The 14268-nt window shown below is 34.2% G+C and overlaps 1 protein-coding gene across 4 annotated transcripts in view; it reads left to right on the top strand.

Moving 5' to 3' along the window:
* The window catches only part of Taf1 (TATA-box binding protein associated factor 1), a 185967-nt gene that overhangs the window by 135084 nt on the left and 36615 nt on the right, over positions 1 to 14268 (top strand). For all 4 annotated transcript variants that reach the window (XM_089099541.1, XM_089099540.1, XM_089099539.1 and 1 more), the window contains one exon: positions 10185 to 10472. In XM_089099541.1, coding sequence (XP_088955667.1) covers positions 10185 to 10472 — 288 coding nt within the window. The remainder of the gene's footprint in view (positions 1 to 10184; positions 10473 to 14268) is intronic.

The raw sequence follows: 14268 nt of genomic DNA, 5'->3' as shown, positions 1-14268 counted from the left end.
ACAAAAGTTAAACAAGGAGTAAATAAACTCATTTAGAACTACGCTTTTGGTAAAAATTGTCAGGGCATACGAAGCAGAAGTCGATGCGAGATTCTAACCAACTCCATAGATTATGCTCTAATCCTCTTGGATCCAAACCTCACATCGTTCACAATCGTAGACTCTGGAATGGTGCTTCTATACCGTAAGAAAAGAAGCATTGTATTAAATAAAAATATTACAGGGGGGAGTACAATAACTGAAATATCCAAGAAACTCATTTTGTCATTTTATTATAGTGTATGCAAGGCACAGTGGCCGATTGAGGGACAAGTTTAAATGTATTACGGGGACACTGATTCACTCCTGTTAAAAGTCAAAACTGAAAATCTATTGAATGATTTGGAAAATAGTGAGTACATTAACTCACGAATTGACTATACCAATTGGGATGAATCCCGCTACCCAGAGCTAGTGAAACGCCAGTCCCCAAATCAATTGTTAATGCTAAAATCTGAAACAGGTAGCGATCTGATATCTAGTGGTGTGTTTCCTTGTCTGAAGGTATACTGCGTGAAAATGCACGAAAAAGATATAAAAAAAGGTTGCAAGAGGGTATCTAAACACTACGTAAAAAATAATTTCGACATGAGTGTGTATAGAAAACTATGTGAAACATAATCTAGTGCTAAGGGCGAAAGTTATGGCGATTCGCTCTTTACAATTTAAAAACTACACAGTTAGAGTTGAGGAAAACGCCATGTCGGCTATATCGGACAAAGTCTATGTGCTTGAATATTATGTGAACGTACTAACAAACGTTAATTATTTAATTTCGATCTGAGTTTATTGTATGGATTACATAAAAAATTCGGTAAAGAAAAGTTAATGTAAGTTCATTTAAAAAAGTATAAATTTGGTAAGAGTGTTTTTTGGGTAATGGGGTGTTTTTTTTTTAATTCTTTTTTCTATATCATAAAAAATTTGTTATGTTTCGTGTGTGTGTTTGTGTGCAAGGCAGATAAATTTCTAAAATTTAATGCCCCCGGCCCGGCCCGCCGCAGCGGGCCCCCGCTTCATGGCCCGCGGCGCTTCCCGGCCTGCCGCAGTGGGTCCCCGGCCGCCGCAGCGGCCACCCCCGGGGGTGGGGGGGATCCCATACCAAATGCTGTAAATAAAAGTGATATTATTTCAAGTGCTATATTCTAATATACGTGTTATTTTTTCTATAAACTAATTAAAAAAAAATGTATTTATTTAAGTTTTTTTTCTCTGCGCCTCTGTAAAAGTTGTATTTTTGATTATAAATAAATTGAAAAAGTGCTTTTTTTCATGTTTAATGTGCTTTCATTTTCAATGTAGTATTTTTAAAGAACTGTTACTTTTTTAAGCATATAATAAAAGAAAAATTGATTCGTTATTCGTCTTCTTCTTCTTCTCATTATTATTCTTGAACGGAATAGTAGTAGTAGGGAAACTATTTTGTCATTAGGCTTCCATGGTCTACAGTAAGCTTTCCAGGTGAAATGTTGAAAGGTGCATGTATCAATTTAAAAAACCATTCAGATCGTTTCTGTGCGGGCCTTCAATGTCAGGCAAAACAACGCTCTCAACTAAAATATTTAAAAATTGTAATAAAATGTTTGTTGAAAAACCGAAAAAAATCTAGTATTGTTACAGTGTTTGGCAGGATTCATACGATAAAATAAAAGCAATTGGCACTATGGGATTGGTGCATATACAATTCATACAGGGACTTTATGTTTTCAGCACTATTAAACCAAACTCTTGGCTGATTATCGACGATCTGGCTGAATCTATTGGATAATGGTCCCAGGAAATGCTATAAATGTTTAGTGTTCGGTCTCATCATGAACAGATTTCCGTTACTCTGGTTCTACACAATCTCTTTCATCAGAGCAAATGTATGCGAACACTTGAATTGAACTGCACCTACTATATTATCTACAGAGTTGTTCCTGATTCTAGCTCGCTAATAACTCACGATAAACAAATCTATCCAGGTCCCCTCAAATTTCTGCTCTCAGCATACAATCAGGCAACTAATAAACCCTACGGTTATACCCTATTGGATCTTAATCAAAATACACCCGAGGATCTGCGTGTTGTCACAGATATTTTTGACAATGAAATTACAGTATATCTCCCCGTGAACACTAAAAAGACCTATTAGTTGCTATCATGACACTGAAGAAACTACATGAAAATAGATATCTGTTTTCTGTTCTAAGCGCTTCAAAACCCTCGCTTAGAAAAGCCATGCTCAAACATGGTATTGACAATGATTTCATTAATCTAATATCTGAACTTTATTTAAATTTAACCGAGGTTAATTTTCAACTGCCTGAAGTAGTTAAGAGACAAGCAAAGCAACATTGTTCCTTTGTACGTACATGGGCCTCTAAAAGGAAAAGGAATAATTTTAAAAAGAAACGACTTCTTCAGGCGGGCGGTAGCTTTTTCACACTTTTACTGCCAATAATTGCAGGACTTGTAAACAGTTTTCTCTAGAGAATGGCAAAACCCTATCAATTGATTCCAATAGAATTCGCCCTCTCACCCGTGGAACACTTTGAGAACAATCTGAGTAAATTCCTTGACAATGAGAATATTGAGGATGATAAAAAACTGCTTTTACTTCAAGATGCACTTCGCCGAGTGGACAAACATAAGGCCTATCGTGTGAAGGTCACTGCTGGTGTTGATCACAAAAAAGAACCATCTCCTCAGGATTCTGTTGCTGGAACACAATTAAAGAAGGAGGAATTGGATTCAATTGTATTGAAAATTGGAAATCTAATGCCCCAATAATATCGTGAAAAATTTACACGACTCCTAACCTATCTCATGGAAAGTGGTCAAGATCATATTCAAGTTGAGAGCAATGGGAAAGGGGTTATAATTCAGAGCGAGAACTATAATCTACTTGATTTAATCTATTATAGGTTTAGAAATCGTAAAGGGCTATTATGACTTGAAGCTCATCTGTACAACTTTCTAAATACATTAAACTTCCCGAAAAGTCTTATTAGCAACAGACAAATTCTGAAAAAATTAGATGAACCTGCATCATCATTATCAACATTGACACCATTAAAACATGAAGAAGAAGAAGAAGAAGAAGAAGATTTTAAATCAATCTTGGAAAATACTAGCACACCTAGTGGAAAAAATTTGACAATGGTGGTGAGGAAAAAGGGAAAACGTATCCTTTCACCAACCGCAACTAGTATACAAAAGGGAAGCGGACGTTAAACAACGTGTTTACGTTCAAAATGGTTGAAGTTCTTAAAGGTGTTTATTTAAATATTGGTGAAGTGGGGAGTTTAAATTCCTCCAACACTCTTTCCAAAGTCACTGGTGTTCACACTAAAAGTGTAGAATACCATCTACACAATTAATAAATTTACAATCTGCATAGAAATCATAGAATTTATGCTAATCGATTTAAAAAAACTAAAGCCTTTCACCCTTCGTATATAATTTAATTATATCTCCTGACTCAAGATGAGACTCAGTAATATCACAATGCTTCATAAAAGTACATTATGCCGGCAATCAGGATTTAGAGTTCTTCTGCAAATGAAATTCCATTGCAATTAAAGAGAGGCGCTGATGTTGTTCAGGTTTTTGGAAGTATTTTCGAACTTGATTCGTATAAAAAAATTCAAACGGGTCGTGTTAGGCAATTTGTTAACCCTCACTTTGCAAAAGTACTAGAGAAATATAGTACACTGCTCTATCATAGTCATTGTCCGAACGTATAAAGTATAAAAGCTGCATTGGCCAAGCGATTGATAAGAACTATTTGACTTTTAATTTCAAGATATTGTGCATTGAAAAATACAGCGGCTTTTATCCATGATTTAAATAAAATCATGTTGATTTATAATCAACGACCTCATCAATCTTTGTCCAACTCCACGCCAACGAACGTTCATCATTATGATCAGGATACAATTGACACTGGTCTAAAAAAATTATCTAAAGAATTGACTTTCAAGAATAAAAATAAATTCAATATTGGTGATACTGTTCGAATTAATACAATAACTAATGCTTTCGAAAAAGGGAATTACTTGGGGTCTACAAAACTTTTTAAAGTGACGAAAATCCTAGACACTAAACCCATAACTTATCGTCTGCGTGATAACAAAGATGAAGAGATTCTCGACGGCTTTTATGACTATGAACTAGAAAAACTTAAAAATAATAGTGAAATCTATCAAATTGAAAAGATATTAAAAACACGCACTCGCAGGGGTAAGAAACAGTCACTTGTTCGGTGGCTAGGATGCAACTCTGATTTTGATTCTTGGATCGGCGTTGAAGATATTGACAATGCCCAATGATTTCTATATAACGTTCAAGTCCAAAATTTTCCATCCTCTTTAGAACAACTTGAATGCGAAAAGGGATTTTACGGCAAAACTTTCTCCCACCATCAAATTTGACAGTGTGTATGAAGTGGCTATAGTCGACTGTATTCTCAAAAATACCTATTAAATCCTTAGAAAGGATCACGTGTACGGTATAAAAGTTATATGATTCGAATGGACACTGTTTGTCGACTATCAATGGGTTGAAGTACTTAAATCTAGCGAATATCCAAATGCCAAATTGAAATATATTGAATACGATAATATGACAGATTTGTGTCGTACAGTCAATAGAAAAATCTCATATCGTAGGAATGGTACATTCCATTTTTATTAGTCATTAGAACACGATAGGATTTAAATTACGTCACCTGTTGACACTGAGAAACTTATTCTTAATGATAATCTGAGAGACGTTCTTGGCTTTAATCAGAATATGATCAATGGGAAGAATGCTGGCACCGTTTACGGGATGGATCAAGTAATTTTTGCTAATTAACCACCTGGTTTCACCTAGGAATTTTGTCTGTTTCTGATTGCATTTTTTGTGGAAATAACGAGAGTAGGTACTTCAAATGACCCCCTCTTACGTATTCTTGAAAGAAAAACATCTCATGAACTTGTTCATCACTATAATATAAATCATCTTCAGTATGTTACTGTAGACACTTCGTATTTGGAACCCTGTCAGTTAATACTAAGAAGTGAATTGGGGGATCCTCTAGCAATAACAAAAGGCTTATCAGTGATTACATGTCATTTTCGACCAATAGTCGGTGACAGCACAATCACCTAAAATGAAAAATAGAAAAATTCCAATTGTCTCTCCCGATATCCATTGTTATATTGGTGCTTAGAGTCCACGTCAAATAAGCAATGGATTGGACTACTACAAGGGGCGCACTACAATGTCTGGATTTGGTCTTGGTAGCTGGTTTGCTAGGCTAGTTCGTTCTGCACTACCCCTGGCCAGATAATATCTTGTACCTGCTGCGTCAACTTTTGCTACCTCAACACTACAGGACTGGGGGTCTGGCAAGAATTTCAAGGAGAGTGTTAAGGAAAATATTAGATCTTCAGCAAGAACCGTTGGTGAGCAACTAAAATCTTCACAAAATGGGGAGGGATTGAAAAGGATATGTGCGCGTCATTCACTTATCAGTCTCCACCCAGGCGGGAAGCGAAGGATATCAACAAGAACTTTGAAACAACGAAGACCAATAAGCAGCAGAAGAAGAAGAAGAAAAAGATTGTTAGATCAAAGGAGAAGTTCTTCTCTGAAGATGACTTTTATTCCCCACAAGGAATTATATCCATCAATCAGTTCCTCATTGAACCTATTCAATGCTAAAAATGTCTATATTAGTGTCAGATACGGCTACTATGAACAATTTCAGCCCCAAAAAACCTTCTCGTACAATAAACACTTTCAAAAATTTTCCAATGAAGACTAGTTCATTAATTTGCCCTCACCATTTATTGATTTAAATCTTGCGGTGAAGAAATTGTCAGATAATACACTCCAAATGCTGGCGATTGTCTCTCCTACAAAAACTATATTCTACAAAATCTATTCAAACAAATTAATGTGTTCATTAATGAAACATTAGTGAGTACTAGCAATAATTTGTGCAACTATGCAAGCTGCATACAATTTATGATGATGACACAAAAGCAATAAAAGAAGTTAAGCGGACAATCAATGGGTTATTAATATCGATCAGGCTTTGATACTGACGGCGAGTTGACTACTGCAGTGACCCAGAAGTATCATCTGGTTGTAAAATTAAATCATGAGATATTCAATATATCTCAATGGTTACCCCCCAATGCCAAGACTGACATACTGTTACAGCTGGCCCCATTAAATTTCATTTTGAGAAAAAAACTTCCTGCAGCACCCAATGTAAATTTCATTATCACATTGGCAACTCTCCCCATCTAAAAACAACAGGTTATGAGCTCCTTTGCATTGGCAGTTGAAAAGTTAAGAGCCAATGGTAACAACACTAAACATCTTGTCCCCCATACGATCACCAATCAACGTCACATTGCCATTGACTCTCGTAGCTATAGAAAGTCATCATTTATAAATGGAGAAATCCCATAAAAAGTCGTTTTCGCCGTTCTAAAGAATGGGAGTGCTGTTGGATGCTATACTGAATCCCCCCATGATTTACATTATTTCGGTCTGTCTAGCCTTGTGTGCAAAGTGAATAGTATTCCACTGTACAGCCTATTTTTTGTCAAAAAATCCAATAGAAATCTTTACGAGTTGACCTTGCAATCCCTAAATCATGACTCTCAGCTATTTGAAAATGGGATAACCGATTCAATGTTTTCAAAAAATCATGGGGTAATTTTTTTGGACTTGTTGGGTACTCAGGATATGAGCATAGTACGAACAGGGAATGTACGTTTAGAGTGTACATTTGCCGATGCTTTGACTGAGAATATAACGCTAATATCACTGAGTCAATTTGAAACCTATTGGGAAATAACACCCGACGGCAGTGTTCTGCTAGACCTAGCACAATGAACACGAACCAAATAATCAACGTATTTAGTAAGGATCCATAAATGTTCCATTAGAGGTCCTATTGCATACATTCAGACTTCATTGAAAAAATTCCAAGTGTTAGAAATGCCATAATCATTGGTAATAGCAGCTCATATATTTCGAAGACCGGTCGTTGGCTACGCAGCTTTCAAACGGCGAGACAAATTGAAATTTTTGATCCGCTAGGTCTATAGTACAAATTCTACACGCTATACATCATCAACTTAATTGAAAGCAGTGGGACAATCATTATTCAAAATTAACGACAAGACAAGATTTAACGACTAAGACATCTAGCTTTCATGCACTACTCTTTTTCATTTTCAGATGTCGTGGCTACAGCTACAAGCATTTTCTCGACATCTACGTTGACTTAACTCTATTAAACGACTTTTAGTGGAAAATATACTTACAAGCGTATTTAATATTGATTTTAGTGCCCTACGAATAGAATGTTCTAAAAATGTATGTGAAATTGTTTATTAATAAAAATTTATATACATGATAAAACGACTTTTCTACTCTTTAGATTTCATCTTCTACTAGGTATAGGTATTTGTCGACAACAACTAATGCAGGTAGATTATCTGAATTCACAGTGTAACGATGCTGATGTACTGCAATGTCAGGGTCACATTTTCTACAGTAGAGTGTAACTTCACTCTTGTCATATCTCTTTGTATAGTCAATGATGCTATTCGCATTCATTCTAAAGAATTCACATGTTTCAACTTACTTATTTGAAGCAATTTCACAAACAGTGTCCTCAAGTGTCGAATCACATTCCGTCACAGCCAAAAAAAAATCAGTGGGTTTATAATCATAACAGCAATTGTATTCACAGCGATGACGTTGAAACCATTTTCTTTATTTGTTCCAGCTGTTGAATCACTGACACGGGTCCTCCTCCTAAAACAACTTAAAGCAACAAAGATACTAATTTTTTAACATAAAACTACAATCATTCTTAGATTTCTTTCGAATCATGTCGGGATATGTATTCTGCAATTCATTACATTTATCTAAGCGGCAATCCGAGTATATATGTCCACTAAGATGAGAGGCGTAAACCTCCTCAAGACAGGAATTGAAATCTTGAATTTTTACAGCGTTTCTTTTCTGCAATTTACACGTGTTGTATAATATGTACTATTCATCATACTCAATAATCATTGTGCAATTCTCACACGATGACCAGCTACCCAGTGCGTACATGCACAGGGGATATGCATGGAACGGTATTCTTCATGGGTGGACACTCTCACTGCCTCAATGAAACTGAGCTAGCAACAACAAAAATTTTCTGAGAGAGAGAGAGGAGTAAATCATCCTTGAGCACCATCTTTCTCATGAAAAAAAGTCCTAAATCTTTAAACTAATGTTTAAAAGCATATCCACAATATCATTTTGCAGTGTCGTGATCAATATATCAATAAATTGTGTAAATGCATTTGGAAAAAGATGTATAAGCTTCATACAATAGTTTAATGATGAAGAATCGGTTTTCATTATATCGACAAGCATTCCCCGAGAAAATATCTTCCTTTGAATAGACAGCTCTAGAAAATCGTCATCTAGAATCAAATGTTTTTCCATAAGCACTAGATTCCCCATAATTCGCTCTTTCTCAAATCTATCCATTTTTTAGAGTCCTATCTCTCTCACAACCAACTACAGACTAACCATAATTTATTTTTCTAGTCTAAAAAATATACGCTTTTATACTATATAAATAAAAATGCCATTGGTTTGCAAACAGTTGTATTGAGCATATTTACAATAATAATATTATTGACTGATGCATTTTGTTCTCATCAATATATTTCGATAGAACATCTAATGCTGACCGAAGTTTATTTATATGAAGAATGTTAACTTTTTCAGCAAAACATAGTTGCTCCTCCTGTTTGAACTTGCTTAATGATAGCACGTATCTAGCATACATATTGTCCCATTCAAGGCATAGTCTACAGCCAGCGGTTATTTCCACAGCCACATTGGGTACTGGTATACCGTTGCTGCTGCTGTTTGCTCCATCATTAATCTCCAACAATGTAAATGCACCACTCATTTTTTTCTCTACTAATATCCTCTCAAATAAACTATTCTCTCTGAATTCAATTCTCTTACTAATGTAATGTAGTGAAAACCATTCTTTTTATTCAAATCCCAACCATAAATCAAGTTATCGTATATTGAGCAGCCTCTAATGTCTCTGATTGGCTCCTAAAAAATGTCTACGTCAAACAGTACACTCATTGTGCAATTGACAACAATAACAAAAAACCTTGGCAGCTTTTCAAAATGTTCACGTGTAAGTTTAATGACACACGCGTGGGTTTTTCTTGCGCAATTCAATATATTTTTTCAATCAATATATTTTTTTCCTCACTACTTTGGAGGTAACAAACCTCCCTGTCAATATAATAATGGCGGTACCTTGTAGCTCTATTCCTACCCTGCCTGGGCTACGGAAAATAGTACACAGTTGGTAGAAAACACCTTACTTGTATTCTTCCAAAAGGGTCACATATAACAACAGAAATGTCCTTCCCCAAATGGGGTCAAAACGCAGACTAAAAAATAATAATAATCTTTACACAACTGTTCATATGGTTGGACCTCCGCTTGGTCCAGCCAATCAGTTACATCCCCATTAAAACCCAATTCTAACTCTTAGATTTATCTTTCAATGACTCCCAAACCAGGAAGTATAAAAATAAACTTGGTTCAAATCTCACCTATTGCAAGACCACTATCTCTTAGTAACGGGGATTTAACCTGTCATGTGAAATTATACTATAAGCAAATGTAATTAAGAAAAAGAAAACAGGTCATTTATCTGAAAGGAAACGAAACAGGGGTGGAACCCCAAAATTTTCAGAACAAATCTTAACAAAATTTTCATTTATTTAGAATTTTTGTAATCGATTAATTAATTAATTATTTATTTTTTAAATGGTATTATTAAAAAAAAATTATTATTTTGCATTTAATCATTTTTATTTTTTAACTTATTTGTTTATTAATGAATCATTTAGTATTTACTTTCATTTATTAACTGCGTCCCGTACTCTATTTTAATAGAAGTAAAACTTTTAAAGTCACAAAATGATTATAACCGTTAGATTATTTATTTGAAATTTTGTACCCCTAAAATATCAGCGCCCGGGGAAAATGGCCCCTTCCCCTCCCCTAAACCTGCCTCTGAGTTGAATAAACCATTCATTGAACTAATTTTTAAGGTTTGGATTCAAATTGGTGGGTCTTAAAACCCGATTTTCGACTTCAAACCGAAGAGGAGTTGCGAGCAATTGTTTCTCCCGAGCAGTGTTGCGCTTTCTTTAGTATGATTGCGGCAGAACAGCGTCTTAAGGATGCTGGTTATGGTGAGAAATTCATGCTTACACAAGATGATGATGATGATGAAGACCTTCAACTAAAGATGGACGACGAAATCAAAGTGGCACCTTGGAATACAACCAAAGCTTATATCCATGCAATGAAAAATAAATGTCTTTTACAGCTTACAGGTAAATAGTTTTATGGTGAGCTTGATAGATCGGTTTTTAAGCAGAATAAACCATTTACCGAAGTAATTTTGTTTTAACCGTTTCTTGCCTGAAAAGTAAAAATAAGCCCTAGGACTATTATTTATTTGTTATATATGAGTTATTTTTTCTATTTGCAAGTAAGGCAAGTAGATATTCCAAAATTGGGTAGCTAGTCTGGTCTCCTCATAGATTGATGTAAACGAATAATATCAGGATAAAGAAATCCACCGCTAAAAGTGTATCTGAGGTAGAACTTGGAAAGAATTTAGAATAAAAAGAAATACTAAACAGCTAAACCACGCCCAAGATTGCCTCTCAAATGCTAAAAATGAAGGTATTTCTATAAGGGTTCTTGGGCTAGCCAAGTAAGATATATCTTAGATAGTTGCGGAGGAGATAGGGAGTGGAATACCTGGAAAAGAATTAAGAACAGGCAAGGATTGTTTTAGATAACTAGGAAATCCAGTTATCTAGTATTAATGATAACTGTTCAGTTATCTAAATTAGTAAATCTAGGTATTAAGGAAGTTGTGGAGGGGGAGGAACTTTATTTTAAGACAAGGCTTAATAGGGAGGTTCCAGCGGGGATTATAAAACATAAAATCGTGAAGAAAGGAAGAAACGAGTGGATTATATCAGCAAGCTATTTTATTTACCAATTGGTGACAGAAGAAAGTACCTGGGAAGCGTGCAGTCAAAGATAGACCCTAATTTCAGCCAATGTGTGGAGATGGTGAGGATGACTTAATTTATTTTCCAGGTTATTGCATGTGAAATTTTTCAGAGTTGGTATACAAGGGAGGAATGGGGGGTATTATATTAAGTGACAGCAATTTTATGGGGATTAAGAAGTTAGGAAAGTTTTTGGGTACAGTTATGATACATAGGGACCGTTTTTTCTAACCTATAATAATTTAATTTGGAGTTAAGGATTTGTCTTTGTTTATAATCTTGATGTTTTTGTGTTTTAGTATTAACGATGGGCCATAAAAAATTTTAGTGTTAATAAGTGTCATATCATATATTAAACCATGCAAAACCATGGTTTTTGACAATGACGTTTCAAATGGTGCAGATTTTATTTTGATCCGATTTTATTTTTGAGGGTTTTCAGGCGATATTTTGAAATTCCCTTAAATTTTTTTTTTTGCTCTAAGCTTTCACCATTAATACTAATTCGAAAACATCAGATACCATTACTGAATCAGTTTTTAAATAACGACTTTTTCTTGCTCGACCGTTTTTTTTTCAAAAAGTGTCTTTAAATTTTCGGTTACTATGGGCAGCAATTGCTGCAACCATGATTAATGACCAAGTTGTTGACGAGTTGGTAAGTTACCTTTTAAGCTTCTGGTTCAGGTGCTCAGTAAAATAAAACCAGAGAAATAGACTAGACTAGAGAAAGACAGACAAATAATCACTCTCTAGTCAACGACTCGCATTGGAATGGGTACTTCGCTTATTTTAATAATTGAAAGGATTTATATTGCTATGAATCAAAAGGAATAGGAAACCGAATAATTATTGATAAAGGAAGATGTGTATGAATATAGGAATAGATTGCATAAGAAATTAATTTATTTCTTTCAATGCCAAACTGGTATAGTGTCTGAACCAGCAAAGAAACTGTAGAATCTGCTACTAGTACTATTACTAGAAACTCATCGAAGCACCGAACTGCCTTAGACCAACATAGCGGTGCACATTCCTCTTCCGTCCCACCTGGTTCAAAAGCTTCATTCTGAAGCAATACCCCTTGAAAATTCAATTTCCTTTATATCAAAAAGCTATACCCCTTTAAAAATCAATTTCCTTTATATCAATAAGCTTCACTCTGAAACAATACCCCATAAAAATTCAATTTCCTTTATATCAAAAAGCTTCACCTGGCGATCCCTTGAAAATTCAATTTCCTTTATATCAAAAAGCTATACCCCTTGAAAAATCAATTTCCTTTATATCAAAAAGCTTCACTCTGAAGCAATACCCCTTAAAAATTCAATTTCCTTTATATAAAAAAGCTTCACTCTGAAGCAATACCCTTTAAAAAATCAATTTCATTTATATCAAAAAGCTATACCCCTTGAAAAATCAATTTCCTTTATGTCAATAAGCTTCACTCTGAAGCTATACCCCTTAAAAATTCAATTTCCTTTATATAAAAAAGCTTCACTCTGCAGCAAGGCCCATTAAAAATTAAATTTCCTTTATATCAAAAAGCTTCACTCTGAAGCAAAACCCATTAAAAATTCAATTTCCTTTATATCAAAAAGCTATACCCCTTGAAAAATCAATTTCCTTTATATCACAAAGCTACACTCTGAAGCAATATCCCTTAAAAATTCAATTTCCTGTATATCAAAAAGCTTCACTCTGAAGCAATACCCCTTAAAAATTTCAATTTCCTTTATATCAAAAAGCTTCACTCTGAAGCTATACCCCTTTAAAATTCAATTTCAATTACATAAATAAGCCTCACTCTGAAGAAACACCCAATAAAAATTCAATTTCCTTTATAACTAAAAGCTTCACACTGAGGCGAAACCCCTTAAAAGTTCAATTTCCTTTCTATCAAAAACCTATATCCCTTGAAAAATCAATTTCATGTATATCAAAAAGCTACACTCTGAAGCAATACCCCTTAAAAAAATCAATTTCCTGTATATCAAAAAGCTTCACTTTGAAGCAATTCCCCTTAAAAATCAATTTCCTTTATATCAAAAAGCTTCAATCTGAATCTATACCTCTTTAAAATTCAATTTCCTTTATCACAAAAAAGCTTCAATCTTAAGATATACCCCTTTAAAAATTCAATTTAATTTATATCAAAAAGCTTAACACTGAATATAAACCCCTTTAAAAATTTAATTTCCTTTATATCAAAAAGATTCACACTGAAGCGATACCCCTCAAAAGTTCAATTTCATTTATATCAAAAAGCTATACCCCTTGAAAAATCAATTTCCTTTATATCAATAAGCTTCACTCTGAAGCAATACCCCATAAAATTCAATTTCCTTTATATCAAAAAGCTTCACTCTGAAGCAATACCCCTTAAAAATTCAATTTCCTTTATATCAAAAAGCTTCACTCTGAAGAAATACCCCTTAAAAATTAAACAAGATTCACTCTGAAGCAATACCCTTAAAAATTCAATTTCCTTTATATCAAAAAGATTCACTCTGAAGCAATACCCTTAAAATTCAATTTCCTTTATATCAAAAGCTATACCCATTAAAATTTTAAGGTATTGCTTCAGTGAAGCTTTTTGATATAAAGGAAATTGATTTTTAAGGAGTATTGCTTCAAAGTGAGCTTTTTGATATAAAGGAAAAGGAATTTTTAAGGGGTATTGCTTCAGAGTGAAGCTTTTTGAAAATTCAATTTACACTATGTCAAAAAGCTTCAAACTTAGGATAGACCACATAAAATTCAATGTCCATTATATCAAAAATCACTAATCCATAAAAATTCAATTTTCTTTTTATAACAAAAATTCATAGTAAATCAATACTACTTAAATAATCAATTTCCTTTATATCACAAAGCTTTACTCTGAAGCAATACCCCTTAAAAATTCAATTTCCTTTATATCGAAAAGCTTCACTCTGAAGCTATACCCCTTAAAAATTCAATTTATTTTATATCAAAAAACTTCACTCTGAAGCTATACCCCTTAAAAATTCAATTTCCTTTATATCAAAAAGCTATCACTCTGAAGCAATACCCCTTAAAAATTCAATTTCCTTTATATCAAAAAGCTTCACTCTGAGGC

The sequence above is a fragment of the Artemia sp. Qi Xiang Cuo genome, chromosome 13 (assembly GCF_049724085.1).
Source record: "Artemia sp. Qi Xiang Cuo chromosome 13, ASM4972408v1, whole genome shotgun sequence".
Lineage (NCBI taxonomy): Eukaryota > Metazoa > Arthropoda > Branchiopoda > Anostraca > Artemiidae > Artemia > Artemia sp. Qi Xiang Cuo.
The sequence above is the reverse complement of the archived record's forward strand: the minus strand, read 5'-3'. Positions and strand labels throughout refer to the sequence as shown.